Source organism: Aplidium turbinatum, chromosome 7, assembly GCF_918807975.1.
Source record: "Aplidium turbinatum chromosome 7, kaAplTurb1.1, whole genome shotgun sequence".
Lineage (NCBI taxonomy): Eukaryota > Metazoa > Chordata > Ascidiacea > Aplousobranchia > Polyclinidae > Aplidium > Aplidium turbinatum.
In genome coordinates, this window is record NC_137478.1 from 8,432,189 (window position 1) to 8,456,811 (window position 24,623).

The 24,623-nt window shown below is 37.6% G+C and overlaps 1 protein-coding gene across 2 annotated transcripts in view; it reads right to left on the bottom strand.

Annotated features, from left to right (window-relative positions):
* LOC145774125 (kinesin-like protein KIF14) overlaps nt 1-18,641 on the bottom strand; it is a 32,005-nt gene extending 13,364 nt beyond the window's left edge. For both annotated transcript variants that reach the window (XM_082585282.1, XM_082585281.1), the window contains exons 1-12: nt 18,043-18,641; nt 17,238-17,379; nt 14,096-14,171; nt 13,417-13,541; nt 12,635-12,758; nt 11,940-12,033; nt 11,555-11,662; nt 10,692-10,744; nt 9,940-10,078; nt 9,299-9,415; nt 8,729-8,859; nt 7,772-7,944 (exon numbers count right to left, since the gene is read on the bottom strand). In XM_082585282.1, coding sequence (XP_082441408.1) covers nt 7,772-7,944; nt 8,729-8,859; nt 9,299-9,415; nt 9,940-10,078; nt 10,692-10,744; nt 11,555-11,662; nt 11,940-12,033; nt 12,635-12,758; nt 13,417-13,541; nt 14,096-14,171; nt 17,238-17,379; nt 18,043-18,621 — 1,861 coding nt within the window. In that variant the 5' untranslated portion in view covers nt 18,622-18,641. The remainder of the gene's footprint in view (nt 1-7,771; nt 7,945-8,728; nt 8,860-9,298; nt 9,416-9,939; nt 10,079-10,691; nt 10,745-11,554; nt 11,663-11,939; nt 12,034-12,634; nt 12,759-13,416; nt 13,542-14,095; nt 14,172-17,237; nt 17,380-18,042) is intronic.
* Between the last annotated feature and the right edge of the window lie 5,982 nt (nt 18,642-24,623).

Here is a 24,623-nt window from a genome sequence, read left to right on the forward strand (position 1 = left end):
GCTTAGGCAAACGTTTAAACCTTGATTCAAACAATCAATCTGACAATCATCGTAATAGGTGGACTACACACGAGCTCAATAACTGACTGCCAATAACTGTAATAAGTTATTTACAAACAAAGATGATTCGTCATCGTGAATCTGAGGTGGTAAAAGGATAGACCCTCGGCCCCAGAGGCTCACACGACGACGAAGAAAAACGATGATTAATTTCTTGTAACATAAACATCATCAGAATTGAAAATAAACAACCAAAAAGACATTAAAAAAGTTTCCAGTGCGCCATATTCATTGGAAACCACAACCCTTTGTACATCGCCCACGTACCAGAGCAGTAGATGACCAGATCTAAAAAGCGAAAGTGAGGATTGCACCCTGGTACAGCCAGATCGGGATAGCGGCAGGTATTCATTCTTGGAACACAAGCTCAGACTAAAGACCAACACAGAAACTCATGCTTTAAACCAACAGAACAACTTTTGTAATAATCATCGTTCGCAGATGCTGTTGTAAATATGCATGTATTAAACGTTAAGATACGTTAGGCAAGAAAATTGAATTTATACCAAATATTTAACCTTTTATATATAGGCCAAAACTAGCGCTAAACTAAAAATAGAAATAATGCTGAACTGAATGCAACGCAATTAATTCAAGTAAGCTTGCTATCTACATGACCTATAGAAAGCAAATGCTGTTAGTGAACGAAGGATATGTTGAAGTTCGATGAGAGAGATTGAAGGCACCTCTAAAATACTAATGTTTTGCATACGGTGTGCTTGCGGTGAAGGTTTTTACCTTTTGGCTGGGTAACCCTTTAAACTTTAATAAATTATGTTGAACCGGTTTAGGCACAGCTTATACAACAGAACAAATAAGATCACCTTCCAATGGCAAATTAAATAATTGTAGCCACATCGATGATAAACTATAGCGGCCTATTTGGTGCCTGCCTCCCCCATTAAATGATATTTACACATTATAGTCCGGCAGCCCGTGACGTATTTGTAACATCATAAGGTACAAAAGGTTTGAGTGTTTTATCAACCTTGCCCCACTGTGGGATGTTCAGAAACCCACATCCGAGGTTTCACTGCTGGGGCGTTTGGGGGCTACGGCCCGGTGAAAAACCCATTTTGGGGGTCAAAAAAACATCATAAGGTACAAGAACAAAACCTACGCCAGATTTTATGCCTTCACTTGTAGACTTTGGAACAAGTCGATTTGGGTGCCCCAAGTGGGGCATTTCCAAATAAGGGGCCCCCAAAGTTGGGGCAAAATACGTAAAAATAACATCATAAGGTACAAAGATGGAACTTCTTTCATCAGCTGGGGCATGTTCCACTGAGTACGAAACAACTTTTCTTATGGCCCCAAGGTGGGGCTTAACCTCATTTTGGGGGGTATTACCCCTAAAATTCACAAAATTAACATCATAAGGTACATAGATGAAACCAAGTGTAGGTGATAGTACCTCACTTACGGACTTCAGAACATTAAAATTTGATCGCCCCAGGTGGGGCATTCCCAAATAAAGGGCCCCCAAAGTTGGGGCAAAATACGTAAAAATAACATCATAAGGTACAAAGATGGAACTTCTTTCATCAGTTGGGGCATGTTCCACTGAGTTCGAAACAACTTTTCTTATGGCCCCAAGGTGGGGCTTAACCTCATTTTGGGGGTATTACCCCTAAAATTCATAAAATTCACGGGCATTCTCGAAAAAGGAGCCCCCAAAGTTGGATCAAAATATGTACCGGTAAAAATAACATCATAAGGTGCAAAGATGGTCCAGGGGGTACTTTTGGACCCGGGCCCGGGATAATTTAAGGGGCCCGGAACCTTTCCAAGGGGCCCGGGAATTTGGAGAAACCACCGATATAGGCCTAATGCCAGTAGTTCTCAACTTTTTTTAGAGAATACCTTATTTTTTAAGGGAAGGTTGCTGAAACAATGAGAAGATCTTTGCAGATAGCAGATGAATGCCAGCAAGAGTACATGTGTGTTACGTACGATCTGGCCATTGCAAAACCTCACCATTCAAGAGCAAGAAAGTCCAAAATATGACCGCTTGTTCATTTACTGGGTGGTTTCCACATTTGCATGGCGTCCTTTAAAGCTATGGGTAAGTACTGTATTTGGATGGTTCAGGTGGTCCATACATCCTAACAGAAGCTGGTATTCTTGCCGAAGGATCCCTTAACGGGTTTCTGCGTGGTAGGGGAAGGTCGGGACCTGCGAGCCACTTTTTTCTTTTAGATGCATATCTTCTACGTTTCTCAATATTTTTCTCTAAAAATTGGTTTTGCAATGCCTTGTAGTGCTACCTACTCTACAGCAAAAGCACAAGTTATTATTTCAGCAAATGTTTAATTTACGCTTAAAAACATAAACACGCGCCAAGCGGCTTATCGCACCCCACATGTGGGGAGCGATAAGCCACAATTGCGATAAGCCAAAAAATGTAGTATTTTAGCAAAGAAATCACTTCGCCATATCAAAAATACAATTCTAAAACATAGTTGTATTATTTATGTGTGAAATCAATCTTCAAGCCAGCTTCCAAGCTTTAAATTTTGAAATAAGCGATGGAGAATTTTCAAATGATTCCTTGGGATGAGTTGTCAGAATTTTCATGTGAAATAGCATAATTAATAGTTGCAAACGAAACAAAAGTCAGAATTGTGATATATCCTAATGGAAAGGTGTGAAAGCAAAAAAATGATGTCATATGACACTTTAACATCTACTATCACAGGCACTTGTCATGGCTCGTAGGTCCCAACACAAGGTGACTCAAGGCTCCCTACCTGATCGTTCAGAAATGAAACAACAGCTGAAAAAAAACTAACATTGCTATCTAAAAAACTTTCAGCTTAATCTCATCATAAATACATCACCTACCACTACAAAAAAGTTCATGAACATTTCTTGCATAACAAATGAGTTATTTTAAAACACAATCAGCCAAAAAAATTTACTTTTTTAACCCAAAACCTATAAATCCTCTTTGCACCTCCATTTTTAGTACAATTTTGACCAAAGGTTTGTGGGAAAGTTATCCAGGCATAAAAAATATAATGACGTCAAAAAATGCAAAAAAGTACTTTATATTAAAAAAAAACGGGGGTGGATTATGGCTCCCACCATGATCATGGGTCCCGACCTTCCCCTACTCATTACAATAGGTGCAAACGAATACACGTTCTTTTCGGAGCAGCATTAGACATTTTGCATTTTAATCAATTCTTGTTACAATGCCCTGCTAATGAAAATCTGGACGAAGAACTACGTCGTTTATGTATTCGTCCATCCCAGTCAACCATTGGCTTTTTGGATGACGATGTTAAAGACTTTTTAAGTTTCTACCAAGATATTCCAAGGAAAACCGAAACAGGAGAAAATGGCAAGACTGCCCATAGTACTGGTATGGATACTTAAAACTTGTCAAGACGTACCTCCTCTTTGCTCGGAGTATTCATTCTGCAAATCATCAGTTGTTTGTGTACTGCATAGGAGAGATGTCAAACGTGTTCTTCATTTTCAATCAACCAAATTATGCAAGATGGATTTTGCGACTGCAGGATAACATGCTAAAAATGGAAGAAACTCGCCCTGGAATAAGTGATCTGTTTGAACAAGCATCTTGTCCGTGAAAAAAACTGAAAAAAACCTCTGTGGATGTGCTGTTGATCAAACTTTGGAGCAAACAATCAATGCAGAATCCGCCAATCGACTCACTGGGATTTTACCAATTCAATTGGTGTCTTTCACCAATTCAATTGGTGCCAGACAGAGATAGGCACTTACCCACTTTATGCGCCGATCGATCCTTCACCACTTCTATGAAGATCTGGGGATGACATCAGCAAAGGAAGCATCATTTGACCTTCGTCCTTCAAGCATCGACAGAGATCGTAGACATAAGGATATAGCGCTACGACTATTATATTTCAAATAAAATTTTCTTTTGTACATAAAACAGGACAGTGACTCTCTGACCGGCCAACCGGGAACGTTCTCGAATTTTCAGTAGGCTAATGGTTAGCCGCCAATCCACCCCTGCGTACAATATATATTTTCATAGTGATACATTTTAACCTAATAAGCAAATGTTATGCTGTGTAGATATTATATCTTACATGCTTCGTTGATTTTCGAAAATATTTGCAGTCGTTTTGAAATATATACTAGAGACACTTGGTTTTATACCTTATGATGTTAATTTTGTGAATTTTAGGGGTTATCCAGTGCTGTATTCGTAAAAAAAAGCACAGGGTATACTGTCAGATTTGCCAAAATGATAAATAATACACAACTTGAAAAATACTAATCTTTATACTACCGTAACATGAATTATCAACATCAAAGTTGGACGAGAGGTACCAAAAATTGTTTATTTTTCTATGAATACATTTCAAACAGCCTGCCGAGAGGAATCTACATCTTCATCCTCTTTACAAATTTGGGATCTAGTATCCTTAGCTGATTGGTGGTTTCGCAGCCAGGATCTTACATATTTTTGGCGTTAAATTGAGCCACAGGTGGTCCATTGCTGCAATAAACATCAAACAGCTCACATTATAAATGGGCAAAGATGCTCTTAAACCTGTGATAATAGTTGGTTGGTTTTGAATCTTTATCCTCGGACTGGCAAAGCCTTGATTGGTTATTCCTGGTAGCTTCGTATACTTGTAGAGGCTCTTGAAGCAGGGCCGGTTACTGAGATTGGCAGAGTGAAGTTTTCGATTGTTGAAGTGTTGTTGCCAGGGAATTATTCCATTCACTAGGTGCCGCTAGACGGAGAGCAGTCCTGAAATGCGTTGCTCAAGCACATACCCCGAGAGTCGAACAAGCGTCGCGTGATTTTGAGCCGGGGGCATAACCACTGAGCTAACGGGGCGGACTTTGTTCATTAAAGTGAAACCACGTTAACATTCTGTTGTCGAACAAGGTAAAGCTGAAATAGCTGCCAAGAGAGACTTAAATTATTGGCCACAATTTCAACTTTTTCACTAAAGTCTTTTGATCCTTGGATTGACTGTATTTCATCAATATCAAAGTGTTTATAAATTCTTCTCACCTCTGTTTCTCTATGACGCAAATTTTTTTCTATAAGTTTTTCAGGTTGCAAGTTAGCAATATCAACCAGTAGCTTACCGTTGTCAGTGTCGGCATTAGTGCAAATTAAGTCTCATTGCAATTCTGCTAACAATTCTCTGAACGAATTGGTTCGCGTTAATAGGCACCATTTGAGAATTCTGTATCAGAGGAATATTTCTGAACATTAAATTATCCTACGCTGCTAAAGCCAACTGTGTTTTTTCTCTCCTGGATTTTCCTTAAAAGTCTCAATAATTCGTATTGTTCTTTTTATTAAAAGTTCGGCTCAAGGTAAAGTTGTACTTCGAGACTGAAGTTCAATGGATATCATGGATAATTACATCACACATTAGGAATCAGTAAGGATTGAATACGCACTCTCTTTGGAAAACCAGAGGGTATACTATTTGTTGCTCGAAAAGCAGAGTGTATACTGCGTATACCGCCGTATACCCTCGAATACAGCACTGGACGGAGCCATAAGAAACGTTTCAAACTCAGTGGAACATGCCCCAACTGATGAAAGAAGTTCCATCTTTGTACCTTATGATGTTATTTTTACCGGTACGTATTTTGATCCAACTTTGGGGGCTCCTTATTCGGGAATGCCCCACCTGGGGCGACCAAATTTGATGCTCTGAAATCCGTAAGTGAGGTACTATCACCTACACTTGGTTTCATCCATGTACCTTATGATGTTAATTTTGTGAATTTTAGGGGTAATACCCCCAAAATGAGGTTAAGCCCCACCTTGGGGCCATAAGAAAAGTTGTTTCGTACTCAGTGGAACATGCCCCAACTGATGAAAGAAGTTCCATCTTTGTACCTTATGATGTTATTTTTACGTATTTTGCCCCAACTTTGGGGGCTCATTATTCAGGAATGCCCCACCTGGGGCGATCAAATTTTAATGTTCTGAAGTCCGTAAGTGAGGTACTATCACCTACACTTGGTTTCATCCATGTACCTTATGATGTTAATTTTGTGAATTTTAGGGGCAATACCCCCCAAAATGAGGTTAAGCCCCACCTTGGGGCCATAAGAAAAGTTGTTTCGTACTCAGTGGAACATGCCCCAACTGATGAAAGAAGTTCCATCTTTGTATCTTATGATGTTATTTTTACGTATTTTGCCCCAACTTTGGGGGCCCCTTATTTGGGAATGCCCCACTTGGGGCACCCAAATCGACTTGTTCCAAAGTCTACAAGTGAAGGCATAAAATCTGGCGTAGGTTTTGTTCTTGTACCTTATGATGTTTTTTTGACCCCCAAAATGGGTTTTTCACCGGGCCGTAGCCCCCAAACGCCCCAGCAGTGAAACCTCGGATGTGGGTTTCTGAACATCCCACAGTGGGGCAAGGTTGATAAAACACTCAAACCTTTTGTACCTTATGATGTTACAAATACGTCACGGGCTGCCGGACTATTAGCAAACCTCTATAGAAACCTAATCCTGGCAGCTTCGTGTACTTGTAGTATTGGTTTGAACCACTGAAGCAAGATCAGTCACAAAAGTTGACAGACTGAAATCTGCCTGTCTGTATCATAACCTATTTTACCTGAATAGTCTTCGAATACCCAGCTGTCGATACTGGTAAAGCTTGATTTAAATTAAAATAGGTAGACTACCCTCAATTTCAGTAACTGACTACCACTAACCGTAAGTGATCATTTACAAACAAAGGTGTTCAAGTTCTTGCAACATAAACCTCACCAGAACTGAAAATAAACAAACAAGAAATATTTTAAAAAGTTTCTAGTGCGCTATTCTCATAAAGAAACCACAACTTTTTCGTACGAATCTTCAAACAAAAAGTATTTGCCAAGAAGCACACTTCTTTGTTGTGGACTTTAAATCCAATTGAAAGTGGAGATAAAGATCTGAGATTAAAGAAATGAAATTCCTTCCGTAAGTGTTTGACAGCTAAACAGATAAGAAAGGAAATTTCTCAAAAGATCGCCAGCGTGAAATAAGGATATGATAGCCTTTGTATTGTCCACGAGTAAGTCCTTCATATTTTGACGACTAAAACTACAAGCATCACATTTTCAAAGCAAAATAAACCTTTGCGCAACTTGAAAAGCTAACAATAAACTGGAATGAAACTTAACTTTGCAATTACCAAATCATAAAAAGAACGCTGCCCCATTTGAACATAAACAAAATTGATAATTTGTAAAGTTGCACATTATTCGCGTTGAATTAACGTTTCTAAACGCAGTATTGACGTTAGTATCAACAAATAACAACAGTTTAAGTGCTCAACAGTCAACAATCGCACAGTGAATTCATCTGAGCAAGTTATAAGATGCATTTACCAGAGCCAACACTAAAGCTAGTAAATAATACCAGAGGATTATGAAAATCATTATTATAATTACAACTTTTTTACACAAAGTCGTTCACAACTTATTCCAGAAAGCAAAACCGTTTTTTACATTGATATGATAAAGTCATAAACAAACCTTCGGTTTAGACATTAAGTTTATTGATTACAGAAAAGTACAGGCTTTGAAACAAACAACAATAAGTACATACCTAAACTGTATATTCTTTTTGCGGCGTATTTTATTTGAAAAATAGCGTTGCATTTACGCAAATTTGTGTTGTTTTCGTAAAAATAACGCGACCGGGCAATTCCAAAAGCTACGTAGGAAATAGGTTTCACCTCTTATGATTCTTGCGTTTGGATCTTCATTGATTTTAACCAGGTTGACGATTGAACGGGCTTGTTTGGCGTAGCGCAGAGTGCTCAACGTTTCGTCCATGTGGCAGCTTGCAGGGCTTATGGTGGCTATCATGGCTGTGCGTGAGTTGCCGCCCAGGCTTTCTTTGAGGATCCTGCATGAAATGCTGTTGTGAAACCGAACGCGTGCCAAGTCCCAACGCAGACAGCAGATCAGTCGCTGTGTACATTGATTAAACGTCTGTTGGCGACGAGTGATTTGCTATCTAGGAAATCATTACACTTTTTTTGGGAAAAATTTTCGATCGTTTTTTTTCTGACAATTTTGGATTGCAGAAGATTGCAAAAAATGAACTTCAGAAAGTAATGTAATTGATTTTCAGAAAAGTCTTTTTTAAATAAAAAAGTGCAAACTTCACCATTTCACCAAACGTTGAAGTCCTTCGTGTGAACGATGGGCTGAGATACGTTTGAATGCAGATATTGTTTACATTGATAAAATTTTTGGTGAATACGAGATTTTTTCAAAGCAAATCAACGAATCTTCAAAACAGAAAAATGAAGAACAATGATTTGAAGCCGCTACATCACAGCACTAAAACGAGTCAATGAAAAACACTCATTTGCGTATGCAATTATACTTCGGATATTATTAGTATTATTATAATAATTAATTATTATTGCTCTTAATATACAAAGTAAAAATTTAACGTACTTTTGTGACCAAGCAATCACGACGCAATGCTAAACTATTGTTCTATAACGAATCCTTGACATAAATATGAAAATTTCGAAATGGCCTAAGAAAGAATAATAATAAATAATGCGTGTTGCGCTGCAATCACCGCAGTGAGCTGCCCTGAGCGCTTTGTGATTCGATGTTCCGCAAGGGAAAATAAAAAATATAATTTCCATCAAGACAATCAATATTCCACTTACCACGTCAATGTCGAGTCGCGGTAAGGAACAAATAATCGCTTCCTTCGCTTCTGCGACAAGTCGGACCTCTCGGATAGCGTTGATATTACCTTGCCCAGGGTTAACAAGGATTTGTTGATGCTGGCGCCTTCCTGCGGACAAATAACATGGTCATAGAGACATTATTAGGCAAGCAAGTATGTGCAAAGACATTTAGTTTTTATCACACTTCATATACTGTACTGTAAGAAAAGTAGATCAAGGACTTAGTGACAGACCCAGACAACAAAATCCATCAAATGATGGGTTTCGCTGTCTAGGTAGTAGGCTGAGTTGCTACAATTTGCAAGGTTCAAGGGTAAAGTTTTGCCAATGGGTTGCTTTAGTTAGAAAGAGATGAGCAATGGTAACCAACCATCCCTTTGGAAGGTTCATATTTAGAATGTAATTAAATTGGGGAACAAGAACGGATGATTGAAAAACAAATGACTATCTTGGTACAAGTTTCACACAAAATTCATTTACGACCACGAGAAAAATGTAATAATAATGATAACAAACTAAGCCCGTTACAAAGAAACAAAGCTCTACCTTGAGCCTCTGTCCAGTCGTGCCAGCCGTGGAAGATCTCTCAGACCCGGCAAGATCCACAAGGTTGATCTGGCTCTGTCGGTTCGACTCATGGCTTTCTCCTTCCAGGGTTTCCGTCTTTGAAAAGAAAAAAAGTGTCCAAAGTAAAAACAAAGTCAGTCAGTGCTATTTATCTCGTGAAACATCACAAACAAATAAAAACAAGTTTCTTTTAACAAAGAACTCGGTATAGCTGTGAAAGGAAACTTGCTTTGCTACACTTTTGCTGCATGTAAAACTAGCCAAGACCGCAAGGCGCAGTAGATCACGAGGTTGCCTGTTTTTATGTGATCTTGGCCCATATCTTAGAAAACAAATTTAACATATTAGTCCGCTTCGTATGCCAATGGTTCCACAAGACAAACTCTCTACCGAAGCTCTAAGAAAACAATTAGTTAAAATAAAAATGTTAAAAAGTGATACATCTTGACATGAGCCATGATTGCAGAAGCTAACGAACTTTTAGCTGACATTAGTTTAGAGGTGGAATGAAATCATGAACTTAATGAACATGTGCGCAAAAGTTCCAATGAAATCTACACGATATGGTAACTATAATCAAAGACGCGACGTTTTTGCAATGTTGTAAAGTGATTAATCACCGTAGTTTGCAAAACACTCATGTTGAAGACAGAATGCGAGCGACTGCTCTTGTCGTTCATCCCAGTGGCGGCGGTAGCACGTTGCCTGTTGCCCACTTCCAGCCACTGCTGCACATCCTCGTATGACGTCACAATGAACCTGGGGAGATGAATAGCATTTCATTGATCAGGTGGGTCGCTGGTTAAGAAAATGAACTCCCAGACAGCAAATCAACCGTTTTCTTTTATATTGGTTGATTTGCTGTCTGGGCTAAACACTCGTTTGTAGTGACGTATGCAGAATTTTTTGTTGGGAGGGGGGCCATTCCAATTTTTTTTTTTTTAAAACGTCCATTTGCTTGTAACCATATTCAGCGGACATTAAGGATATCACATTCTTGAATTTGTAACCCCTACTTCCTAGGGCTACTTCAGATAGCTTCTGAATTTGAAACGATTAATTTAATAGCAACTGAGGCTACTAAATTTGGCAGTGTAAACCAGCCAAATCGTTACTTTTTTCATCAAAAAAAATAAAAGTTTGAAGAGGGGAGTCATGGTTCAATAGCCCCTGCGTACGCCACTGCTTGTTTGTCTGATGTCGATTTGGGGTTTGTATAAAAAGTTGCTGAAGCAGAAAGTTTTCTTAGAGCTGTTTGTCACGCAAGAATGAAAAAGTAATAAAATCTATAACAAGTTTATCGGTTTAAAATAGCAACAACGTGTTGGTTTTAGTGCGAGCAAAACAAAACTGATGAAAACAAAACACTTACTTAGACAACCCTTCCACGTAAGGTCCATGTTCTGGGTGCTCTCTCACTTTCAACTGAGAAAGGAATGGTATAATTTAGCTGAGCATCTCCAATGAAGAAAGCAATATGTCACCCATCACAGCCGATAAGCCGCGTAGATAATAATTTAAAAGGTAGCAGCACGGCATTGGGCATATGGTATTACCTCACTTAAGATGCGGTATATGTAACTTTTACTTTCCAACTCTAAGGTTTCTGTAAGGCCGAATTTTGACAGGTGTTTCTTGATACACTTTACGCTTTAACCAGGCGTAGAATATATTATACTATAGATCTTTAAGGAAAGAAAAGATTAAAAAAACTTGTGGCTAGAAGTTTCGTCACAACCTGCCGCGAGATGGTGTAGTGCCGCAAACACAAAACAAGAACCCCAGCAACCACAAAGCAGTGGAAACGGCGAAGCGCAAGAAGAAACTTATATCCATGAAATATTTAGATATAAAACACTGAAGGATTGTACACAACCTGGCTGTCACACAAACACTGCATCCGCGAGCATTAGTATATTTATTTTTCTTGTTGTGTTTAAGGTCATCACAGGATGTTGCAAACGAATAATTATGATGGAATTCAGCGTTTCGTTGGTAAGATGTGAGTTTCCTCTTCATGATGATGATTGATGATGATATTCAATGAAGTCAACGCCACTGACTCGACGAAACGTTAAAATTAAAAGAAAAAAACATTTTTTGTACTTTGCAGCAGCTTGTGTTACATCAGCACAAGTGCCAGATGAAGTAGTGTGTATTGAAACGTCCAGTGCGAGATCTTCACCACTCATTTTGTTAGCTCTATTTAAATCATAGAAAGTTTAAGAGTCTTACCACTTGCTTGAAAGCATTTGGTTCAGTATTTGTAGCAGACGAAGCAAGTAGGTCGTGGATTTTCTCGTTGTAAATTTCGAAGTAACTCACCTGCACGTGATATCTAACCTAAACAAATTTCAACATTAATCTTGGCAATTTTTATCACTATCTCTCCATTTTGTTTCAAAAAAGCCTGGTCTTCATCTCGAAACATCAGGGTCGACCAGTTGTCTGCAGTGACCCCTCTGGCACCATCAATTCTTTTCGACCATCCAATCAAAGCATATCGCCACAATTTAAATATTAATTAATTCAAATGCACTTGCTTAAAGTATCAGCTAAAAAATGTCTAATTTCAATGCTTGGTACAGTATCAAAATTTTGAGAAAAGCAAACGTCTTACATTTTTCTCTTCCTTTTCCTTGACTTGGATGCAGGAAAACATTTCCTCACAAAACCGTGGCACTACTCCCTTATCTTCGCCCAGGCCAGTTATTCTGAAATAATGCGAGAGCAAAACAGTTATTTTGAAGAAAAAGTGACGGTTGTTTAGACGTAGAAACACTACTGTAGCTGAAATGACCTACAGAAAAAAACGGAGAAGCACAGTAAATCGTAACCTTTCCAGAATTAACTTTCATTTGTGCGTGCAAAGTTGTGAGATCAACACACGTTAATTTGCTGTTTAAGTCAATGAATAAGTTATTTAGGACAATGTAGAATTGTGATGCTTAGTCTTCAGTTAGTTTGCAAAATTTCAAATAAAACCTAAAGTCTCATCAGATTATGTTAAAAGCAACACTGTCTGTGCTTTAAATTCAACTTGCCATGCAGCACAACTGAATACAGCTTGGAGCTGGTGTGTTTACTCAGCACTGAAAAGACAACAGTCACCACAACTGTGTAAATACACTTTCACTCAGCCTTTGTTGAATTGTATGCATAGAAATTTCATAATTAGATTGAAATAGAGAGGCCAAATCAACGCTGGAACATTAAGTTCAATTGATACTTTGCCTTTTCGAACTTGAGCTATTCCTGATGTTACATCGTATCTTTATCAAAATTGAGTAACAAAACGTCTTTCAATAAACGTACGTGTAAGACTTCCCGCTCCCAGTTTGACCGTATGCAAACAGGCAGGTATTGTATCCGCCAAACGAAGCCGCCAATAAAGGCTTTCCCATCTTTTCATACACAGTTCTTTGAGAAGTAAAGTTGTCTGAAATAAAAATAGAAACACAAAATTGAACTCAAAACCTGGTACTGTTAAGCAAATGATAAATAGTAACAAAAGCTTTCACACGAAGATATAGGCTACATACTGCATACATGCTCTCTCAAATATACATACACTCTACACTACCGCAAAAATATGCTCTTACTTTTTTGTTATTCTCAAGCACGCATGACAAGAATTCATATATTTTTAAATACCATAAGAATTTCAGTACTAAGGTTTGGAAACTTGTTTATAAGACATGAAAAGGGCAATAAAATGTTTCAGATAACTTCTGACAGTTGTTTTGATTGAGTGCATTTGCTGCGAAAACATAGCCCTTGCCTCATAGGTTGAAACATGGGACGCTGTGAAGATATTTCACAGAACATATCTGCGAGTTTCCAGCGAGACCCCCAAGTATAACTAACAGCTCTAATACACCTGAATTCAGAGAAGCTGGAAACGGGATTATGAAAAATCTCTGATCTTGGTAGAGTAGAAAATTGTCAACTTAGGACAGTTTCAGGTCACTTACAGTCAAACTGTCAAAGCATCAAACAAAGCCGTTCAGGAAACATGTGCTGAGTATAAGGTATAAGAAAAAGTTTACAAAATATGTGTAAGTCCACAAAATACCACGTGGCTAAGGATCACATACCACTGTCTTTATTCATAGATGAAAAGGAGTGATCGTACACAAACGAGTGTTCCACAGCACCGTGTGATACAATGGTTTCATTGCCATCCATAAATACAACTTGTTTAGCCTCCAAACTGATCTCTCTGTTACACAAGGAAGTTGTTAGATAAATAAACAAAACACAACTTTTCATAAACCTTGGTGATGGAGATCTTAAAAAAAAGGAAAACTTAAAATAAAACAGTGGCTGGAATGATTTATTTTAAAAGCGGGTTCTTTTTGCAATCAAAGGTTCAAAAAAAATACTCGATTTGCCAAATTGCTTTTATCTATTAGGTTTCTTACATTCCCTACTGTATTATACTCGGTAATTTCAGAGCTAGGCACTTTCAAATGTCGAACTAGACAAATTATCGTGGAGCAAAATATCGGTAACGAATAAACTAGGCCTACATTAACTGCTGTAATTATGATTATAGTCTCACTACCTTCAAACCAACTATTCAAAACAACACAATTTCTGAACCGTTTATTTCGGTAAAAATGTTTTCTTAATGTATATTATAATTAGGATTGAATATTTACAATACTATTAGTTTTTAAAAACATTGGACAAAATCTGAAAAAGTTGTTACTCAAAGCAACTTGGAAAACAGTGCACGTGTATAACAAAGAAGCTATTCCTGTTCAAGCCAACCTTTGACTAAGAGGGCGCACACGAACAGCAACTGTGACACTGAAGTTTTCTACTTCAATTTCTTGATCTTGACCAGCTGTGAAAATATCAACAATCAAAGAAAAATAATGTTCTGTATCACACCGCAGTATTAATGTACTGTATCACACCGCAGTATTAATGTACTGTATCACGACACAGTACAAATCATTGTACATTGAAAATAAAAGTATCAGTTTCATTTCAAAACATTACGTCGATTTTTTTGCTGTGCTCCGATTAAAAGTCACTATTTTAGAGTTTCTTCACCCAAATAAAAACTCGTTTCAAAACAATGGTTTTCCGCTGCCCAATTCGTAGTGCGAAACAAAAGTAAACTATAACTTGCTATACTGTATTTTGATATAATTTTTAATGTTTATCGTTAAAGAAGTAAAATTGTGGACGTTTTATCAATGCAGCGCCATAGACTTCGATTTTCCATCAGCATGTGGTGATTGTAGTTGGAGATTAAGTACATGGAAAGAAAGATCTTCCGTCTACCTTCCAAGCCAGCATGGCATTATTAACCGTTAACCAATATCCTTTCAAGCCTTGTATGGGCGCTCTTTAGACTTCGCCTTGCACGCATGGAGTGATTGTTTTTGAAATTTATTTAATACGTGTGTAAGGTTTTGAATTTGCAGCGTTGAAATGCATTTTGCAATTCTGGTAAGTTTCGGTTAAATGTTAAAATATAAATTTGTTGCTTAAAAATGGTACATGTTACACGTGCTTGGGTTTCAATATTATCCTTGATTATTTCATACTAAAATTAATTGTTCTTTCGAATAGGGTACCCTAGTAATTTCATTTGTCACGGTAGCAATTTCATATTTTATATAGACAAAAATATAAAAAATGTTTTCTGTACTTAACAAAAGAAAGATGAGACTTAGGTTATGTCTCACTAAAGCTTTAAAAAAATACGGCAATAGTTTAATTTACCACCGTAGCAATTTCAATAGGAATAGCAACAATCAATTTTAGCATGAAATAATCAAATATCGCGTCATCCATACATGGCGGCATTCGGACCTGGCGGCCTAGGAATCGCGTCATTTGCACCACCGCATAAAGTCGTGTAACTGGCAAAACAGACGATCTAAAAGACAGTTCACCTCGACTCAAACCAACTCATGGCAAGGTAACTTTGCTTCCATCATAAACTTTATGGTAAATTAAAATTATTTCGAATAAAACTGGAATTAAACCATAAACAGACATAACTCAGCAACAACACTACATTTAACATTATAAAAACAAAAAACAAAAAGCGAACGTTTTCGGCTAGTCATATAGCCCTTTTCAAGCCTATAAGAAAATACATTATTAAAAGAAATGCTAAAGAATCATATAGTATCACAGCAAAAATATGGTCAAAGCTAAACATTTGAGAAACTGCCTCGCTCACACAAAATGATAACTGAAAATTACACAGCACAACGGGTCAAGTATTTCAGAGGTAAAATTAATTGATTGTTCAGACAAGGACTCAGGCAGATTACGCAAGAAAGACAGAAGCACAAGAGATAGTGGCACAAAACAAAGTGAATGCGAGAAACACAAGACGTGATAATTCAATGTGCGGTTACTTTCGACGTTAAATTACGTAAAAACTTGTAACAATAAACATAAATTCGAAGCACTGAAGACCACTAGAAATTCGAGACAAAATTAGATTGCAATAACGTTTCCAACTGTGTTTAAGTAGGCTTGAAGCCTGCACGTCGGAACAATAATGATTTATAAGGTTTTGGTAAAAGGTTTCCGTCGTTCCGGTTGAGTACATTGCAATGTTTGGATGTGATGTTGATGAAGCAACTTTCTGCGGTGGTGCGTTGATAATAATTACTTTCATTTTTCAAAATTTTTGTTTCTGACGAGTTAATTTTGTGATCCTCTTCTAACATATGTGAACAAAGGGCTGACTTTTCATGTTCCATATTTTTTTTTTTTGTTCCATATTATTGTCTCGACGTGCAGGCTTCAAGCCTACTTAAACACAGTTGGAAGCGTTATTGCAATCTAATTTTGTCTCGAATTTCTAGTGGTCTTCAGTGCTTCAAATTTATGTTTATTGTTGGAAGTTTTTACGTAATTTAACGTCGAAAGTAACCGCACATCATTAGCCAATCTTTAAAACATTGTGTTCTATTTCTCTTGCCTTCAATTGCACTTTTTCTGTTGGTCGTCACCGCTTCGAATTTTTATGTCTATTGTTGGAAGTTTTTACGTAATTTAACGTGGAAAGTAACCGCTCACACATCATTGGCCAATTTTTAAAATATTGCGTGTTTTATTTTTTCTTGCCTTCAATCGCACTGCAGTATATAACCTGGTGAATTTTATTTTGTATGTTATTCGCTCTGAGGATGCGCATTGTCATGGTGCGCGAAACGTCAGTGAAGCAATAAACCATCTTGTTTGTTGTTAATTTTACTTTCAATTTCATCAGATGAACGTAGCAACTAGTGCTAGAAACGATAATTGTCCTGATGAGCACCCAAACTTTTCAGTATTCAGTTGTTTTAAATCTTGCAATTCTCTCCTTAAAGCTATGATGTCCCTTGACATTTTGTACAAATCGAAATATTTACATCAATGACATGTTCCACGTGCAATCTATGTGGCTTTTTTGTTTGTGATTAACTCATTGCTTTCATTTTTTAACAAGAAATGTCCGCCTAGTTTTGCTGAGCTGATTGCCATGTATTGCATCTGCCTGTGATGCGCTGAATTGTCTTCTAGCTAATTTTGTGCTGCTGCTGTGTGTGTACAACAAACAACTGTATGCTTTTATTTTTGTGTATTTCTTTGTTGTCTGATGCAATTAAATGATAATATTTAAAAAAAAGTTCACGAATTCTTGGGTTAGGAAAACATTCGAGTCGATGAAGATACAGTATTGCGCAAATTAATTTAAACCATGCTGAAGTCTGATATTTCAAGCAGCAAAAATGGTAAAAATATAACTTTTAATAATTAACTTATGTGAAGCACATACCAGTTTATCTACTACCTCACCTGTTCAAAATTTTCATTTTTTAAAAAACGATGGAAAATAATATGGAACAAAAGCAATCACGCATTTGGTTAAGATGTATGCTGAAAATATTGAGACCTGGCAAATAACTGCTCCGGGTTTTGGACATAGATTTTCTGGAAGGTTGTTGTTGAAAAATGCCAGCTAAGCTTTTACGAATTTGTCCAACTTGCTTTTGGCGATCTAGATCTTTGCATTCTTTAGGTGAACCTGGTGGCTTCTGAGATGAGTACAAAAAACAGTTAAAAATGTCTAAAAACAAAATATCAGGGTAAGAAAATGATGCAAACAAAACCCACCACAGAAAACTGTAAAGTCGAAAAACATTTATATATTAACGTATAAACCACAATATACCTCGTATGTAATTATGTTTACACGAATATCTACATTCTACAGTATGATTTTATAAGTGCATTGGTTCAGCTCTTGGTTTTGGTTTTTAAATCTTTGTTCTCGGACTGACAAAGCCTTGATAGGTTATTCCTGGTAGTTTCGCATACTTGTAGCTAGGCTTTTGACGCAGGGCCGGTTACCGAGATTGACAGAGTGAAGTTTCCGATTGTTGAAGTGTTATTGCACGGGAATTATTCTATCCATTAGATGCCGCTGAATAGACATTGGACAACAGTCTTTAGAATGCGTTGCTCAAGCACACACCCCGAGACTTGAACAAGCGCCGCTTGATCTTGAAGCTTCTTTGTTCACGAAGCCACGAGCTAACCAACAGAGCTATCTCTTGCAGAGTGCTAATATAATAAATGATTCCCCATGGTTTCTAAAACTAAAATTACAATACAACATAGCAATCAAAGAAAAAACAATTCAAGATCAATGAAAATTGACTTTCAATCAAGTAGCACAGTAAAATTATACCAGATACCTGGATATTGTTAACAAGATGGCGAACAATGTCATTTGGAATCTTTTTCACAGTGGGGCTAGAGACTGCAAGTTTACGATCAATTCCAGCATGTTTCATTGAAGGTTTATCGAGCAGCTTTTCTGGAGTGGTAGCATGAAGTTTTGTTGTGAGATTCTTTCTTGGCGTTATAACATCAGATTTAACTTTTCCATTTTGATTTTGAGAAGTCTGTTTCAAAAAAGTCACATGACGATCTTCAGACTTCAAGTGATCTCCGTGGGAAAAATTTCCATTTCGTTTTGGAGAAGAACCCAATCCATCAGCTGTCTTGCCTAAATATGAAGCAGCCACAGAAGTTCGAGCTTTTGTTGGTGTTTTTGGTTCCTTATTGGTATTCTTTATTTTTGAAGATTGTGGAGCTTGATTATCTGGCTTGTTTTTTGATATCAATGAAGATTTGCATGTCTCTGTTGGAGTTGTTAATTTTGATGATGTTTCTTTTTGCAATGTAATTTTTGCCTTACTTCTTTTCATCACTGCAGAATGTGCTGGTGCGTTACCAGCTTTAACTCTCTTAGATAAATTAGTTTTGTCCATATTTTTTCATTTTTATACTGCAATACAAACACAAAATTTTACCTTGAACTAAACGTTACAGTAACCTTGCTGTTGCTGCATTGTACAATGTATAATGTGTAGATTGTTTTCTCAATGGCATAACTAGGAAGTTTTAACCTGAAAAACCTTATTATTAGCAGCATGCAAAATTTTAAATATCATTGTTCCATTGTGATGTACGTCACAAGTTAGATCTTGTTGTTTTAATGACAGATCACAACTGTTATATGCTGTAGTGCTTGCAAGATCAAAGCTGTTATACGCTGTAGCTGTAGTACTTGCGTAATAAAATGATTGACATGCCAGTTATTTTATCAAGCAAGTACTACAGCCATATAACGGCTTCCACTCCAACTTTGGATATTTCTTTATGCAAAGAGCTGCAAATGTCAAATTTGGTTGAAATATTAATGGTGTCACAATCAGGGCTGCGATTTTTGCCTTTTTCGGTGACGAGGTCACTCGACACGCGCCATCACTATTCGACAAACGCCGTGCCTTACGGAAAAAAAGAAAAAAAAAAAAAAAAAAAGGGAAATAAAAAGGAAAAAAAAACTGAGAGAGGACTAAACGTCGTCAGGTCGAGGAACAATCGGGGGGGGGGGGGGGCATCACGTGATGCAATCATAAAAGTGCTGTCTTACGTAAACTTTCTTGCGCCAGGTAGCCTACTTCAAAGCAAGGTCTAAAAAGCGACGCTTCACACGAGAAACTCCCAAGGCTTCAGCGTCGCCATTTTGAACACTGCGGGAGAATGCTTTGATCGGAGTTCAACGCCTGGCATAAAACATTTCGCAACACACGTTTCGTGCTATTCGACACAACGGGTTTCTTTTATAGATGAAATAACCTAGGCTACGTTGAGTTGTCAACGTCTATGCCAGTTTGTATTTCGCTGTTTGAGCCAAATAACAATATTGCTCTGGTAAAATGACTGTTGGATACTTGCTATGAAAGTTTTTCACATGTAAAAAACAGCCTAGTTTCCGACCAGATGTTCAGAAATACAGATGAAAAAAGCCGCTATTTTTATGGAAAGGAGTTCGCTTCCAGAACATTTGAACACAGCGGAAAAATGCTTTGATCGAAGTTCTAACGCCTGCCATCAAACATTTCGCCACACACGTTTCGTGCTATTCGACACAACGGGTTTCTTTTATAGATAAAATAACCGAACTAGGCTACTTTTAGTTGTCAACTTGAACGTGTTTGCAAGTTTGTATTTATGTCTGACTTATGCACTTGTTGTTCCAAGATTGCAGAAATGTTTTGCAATATGAATAAAGAATAGTAGACAGATAAACACGGTGGCAACTCGACTTCCTTCCACTAAAAGAGTTTCTGTGATTACGTAATGGGCGATTTTGCACATTCACAAAAGCAAACAACCCAGCTAGCAAAACCGTCGTTTTTACATTGACGTTGAATGACAATGCATGACATGTATAAACAAGTTTGCTGGCTGGAAAGTCTGGACATCTGCAGGAAATTTGTCTCGCACCAGGCGAGATGCCATCCTTTGAAAGATTTAACAATGATGGATTTATGTAGCCAGTGCATGATGACGAAAACAAATGTAAGATTTCCTTTCCGTTACATAACTTAAAGCAGGTGATTGATACAGGAGAAAATAATCGCAGAAGCACACAATAAAAGAACACAATAAAGCCTACTTATTACGCAAGTTTTTTACATCAAGAAAATAGCCTAGTTTCCGACCAGATGTTCAGAATCAGAAACACAGATAAGAAAGGTCGCTATATATAAGAGTTCGCTTCTAGAAGAATAGTAAGTAGTCACTGGGAGTGGACAAGGCAAGGTAATAGGCAAGTCGTAAGAACAGCATAGCTTTGCCCAACTACAGATAGGATGGTCTTCAGTTAGTCAGTATCCTATAATGACTAAAAAACGAAAGAATCCTCCGACAACACGAATGGCAAAAGCTTCGGTCGGTCTTACCGAGAAGCGGTTAAGGTTCAACAAACAGCGAGTGAAGTGCGGGATCTGTTCGAAGGAGCTATCGAGAGAAGCATTGCCACGTTACTTTGGAACTTATCATTCAGGTAAACTTCCAGCTAATAGCGTTTAGTAGCCTAACGTCGCAAAGCATTTGAAATCTCCTGTCTAAAGTCATACAGAGGCAGCAAAATCAAGATCTAGCAGCAAGCATGCCCTGGCATTAATGTTTGTGTTGTTACTAATATTCTTTCCTTTTCACTGTTATTAATTAATTCGTTCTTGTGTTACTTTACGTGATTGTATGTAGTTTGTTGCAATGTTGTACGAAGAGGCTTGTTTGCCATCTCGGCACACCTTAAATGCTGTAGGCCTGTAGCATTACGCCGTTGTTGTATTATCGTGGTATTGTTCCGTTTTCTTTTATCTGCAGTTCATTTTTTGCTTCTTCGCTGTGTTTCTTGGTAACTTGCATGTTTCGCTCCTAACTGTGTTTGCATGCGGGTACGTGCATAACCATTAACGTACTAAGCGAGACTAAAGAGATGCCAAAGGAAAAATTCTCTATCACGCAGTAATTCGCGGCCAAACGCTTATAATCCGACTCTTGTGACGTCATACCACTATTCGACAAACAAACGCAGAATTTTTGGTCGTTCGACAAGAAAGAAAAAATTGCAGCCCTGGTCACAATGTTAAAAACAAAATAAAAATACTTGTTACACAAACAATGCCGCACTGATTTTATTGCAATAATTGATCACTAATATATCGTAACTAAAATTTTTATTTCATTAGCAGATTTACAGCACGCATGACCGAAATTGTGAGATTGCCCATACATAATGTTTTTGGATCCATACATGACTTAGATGTTGATGATGTGGAACATGACATGCAGATTTTACATGATTTTTGACAAAAGTAATTTTATACTTATTGAGATGACCTTGCGCAATGCGCATGCTGACATCAAGGTAACATTCTTGCATAAAGTAAAGGAGAAAAAGAGGACTATATCTTTTTAAGTAAATAACATCAAGAACTCATGGGCGTATGTAAATTTTTATGCAGTAGTTTTGCAGTCTAAAAAGTTGTTTTGGAGCATGTGTAATTATGTATCACACAACAATGCCCAAATGTGCAAACGTGCTTCGAGGCAGATGCACACCCTTCGTTTGGTCTCAACTTTAAATTGAAAGTTGTTGTTGCGATTGTGCATATGTTTCGCTTAAATGCAATGAGAGCAACACAAATATAAATTTTTGCAAGAAATGGCTGTATGTACCGTAAGGCTTTTGCAACAAGGGTGTTTTAACATAAAAATAAAGTCAAAATGTGACAAGTTTCCCAAAGTTTTTGCTTTGAGAGTCTCGCATTCAAAAACTTAGTTGTGATATCATAAAAGACTCAAAAAGGTAAAAATTGCAGGAAGCCGGCTCACTTTGACCATGCGGATTCAGCAAGAATGCAAATAAAAATAGAGGTAATTAAATATAATAAAATACAGACATATATATACGGTACCGTACTACTTCTGTTTAAATCAGCATTTCTTAAACTGGGGTAAATTTACCCCTGGGGTAAATTCCCTCGTTTTGGGGGGTAAATGAGCTATCAATCAAAATATCCACATCAGTTGACGGGACAGAAAATTTGTGCCATCTGTAGGTATTGGTATTGTAGATATCATTTCACCGCTTGACGGAGATAACTGGAGATAAACTCAATCAAAACTTGAAGGATGACATCATCAGTTATCTTCAAAACTTGCAGGAGGAGTTTGAATGATATTTTCCCGAGATAAATACTGGCAGCATTTTGATGAAAGTAGTGAGAAATCTTTTTGTATGTAAAGTGAAAGATGTTCCTGAAGCAATCCAAGAAGATTTATAGAATTAACAAACGATTCTTTTGCAAAAGATGCGTTTCACTCTTGCAACCTAGAAAAGTTTTGGGTTAAAATATAACATTGCTATCGAAGGATAGGTAATAGGTATTCAAGCTCTGAATGTTCCGGTCACGTTTTCTTCAACTTACCTATGCGAACGCGACTTCTCTGCATTGCTTACTATCAAATCTAAAGCACAAAACCAACTTCATGTTGAATCCGATATATGTTGTGCATTAGGCTATATCCTACTTTACCAGACAATGAACGACTCGTTGCCAAAAAGCAAGGGCAGCCGTCACATTGAGTATAACTGATGGAGCTTGTTACTTTCGTTATTTAATAAATGAGTATATATATTATACCATTTTATCTATTGGGGGTAAATCTGATATTCATTTTTCTTAAAAGGGTAAAACATACAAAAAAGATTAAGAACCACTGGTTTAAATAAACTTTGATCATCCAATTCCAGTTTCAATTTCCAAAGGTTTTACAAATGTTACAAGTGAAGTCATTTTCTGGCGATTTAGATGCAATTAATATTTCACCAAAAAGGTTACCAAAGTAATAAAAATGTATTTAAAAGCAAATTAAGTAGAAAAATTACACTTGTAACAATTTGTATGAAACATTAAAGCTACTGTACAGAAGTAAGTAGTTTTGATGATACAAATTTTAGCACAAAAAAAAATTGGCAACACTGCTTCTAAAAATACAGTTTGGCTTTTAGTTCAACTTATAATTTAATAAACAATTTGATGACAAAACTGGCTAATTTGAACAATGTAAAGTTGTATTTTAATGATAAATAATCACATCTCAGTCCTGCACAGGCATTTTTTTTATATATATAATCAAATTTCCATTTGGAAGCCCAGCCTATTTCTTGTTTTCTCTACTTTTCCAATTTTTTTTTAAATTCCACTTTCATCATCATCATCATAATCCATCGTCGGTTTGTTCCCCACTAGTGGGGGTGCCCGATTGTTTCCGCGCAGCAATTGTTTTATCCCTTTTCTCCATTTCACCCTGTCCCTTGCATCTTCCTCCTTCAGTCCGACTTTTTTAAATTCATCCTTCACTTGTTGTTTCCACGTTCTTCTTGGACGACCGCGTTTCCTCTTCCCATCCACCTTTAGATCTAGTGCCTTTCTAAGAAAACTTCCTTCCTTAAGAAAACTTTGTGATTCCTTTTGCACATCTTTGAAGATAAAATTGTAAATTTTCTTTTATATATTATCTTGAGTTTAGTATATCTGCAAGTCCCAAATTTACACAAATTCAGTTTCAAAACTTAGACTTGGAGAGCAAAAATCTTGTGTCCGACATTCAAAACATGAGAAAATGTTCTCACTTACACATGTATTCAATCATCTTTTATTGTTTTTTTAGATGTAAATTTTGTTTTGTTGAATCTGGTATATTTTACCGCATAAAATATGATTTTTGCTGAAACTGACCACAGGCTGTAAAGTTTGCTTGCCAGATGTTTCGTCCCTGAGATCTTTCGTCCCGATATTTCGGCCCTAGCTTGCTAGATGTTTTGTCCCTGAGATCTTTCGCCCCGACGTTTCAACCCTAAAGCGTTGGATTGTGCACCCACCAATAGGGAACGTAAGCTGGGTTTAGACCGTCGTGAGACAGATTAGTTTTACCCTACTGATGAACGCTCGTTTCCCGACCGAGGGTCGCCGCTACAGCAACTCTGCTCAGTACGAGAGGAACCGCAAATTCGGACATTTGGTAGGCTACATGCGCTTGGCCGATCAGTCAGCGGCGCAAAGCTACTGTCCGCGGGCTTACGACTGAACGCCTTTAAGTCGGAATCCTTCTGACAAGCGACGATTTGTTTGTGCCCGGGTCTTTATTTCGGCGAAGCCGTTGAGAGGCCGTTCGGGTCAGTCGCGGCCAAGGTGTCGAGACCGGGTGACCTAGATGAAGACCGGGGTGTCGTGATCGCTAGAACAGTATTTTGACTGCGATTCGTTGAGTCTGCCTTCTGGTCTGCGATTTGTCTTGTCATGAAATGACAAGGGCACCACCACCGTCGCGCGGTCGGGGCGTGCGTGCGGTCGCTCGGGTTAGCTACAGTCTAAAATACAGCTACAACTAGGCTTACTTACATGCTGAC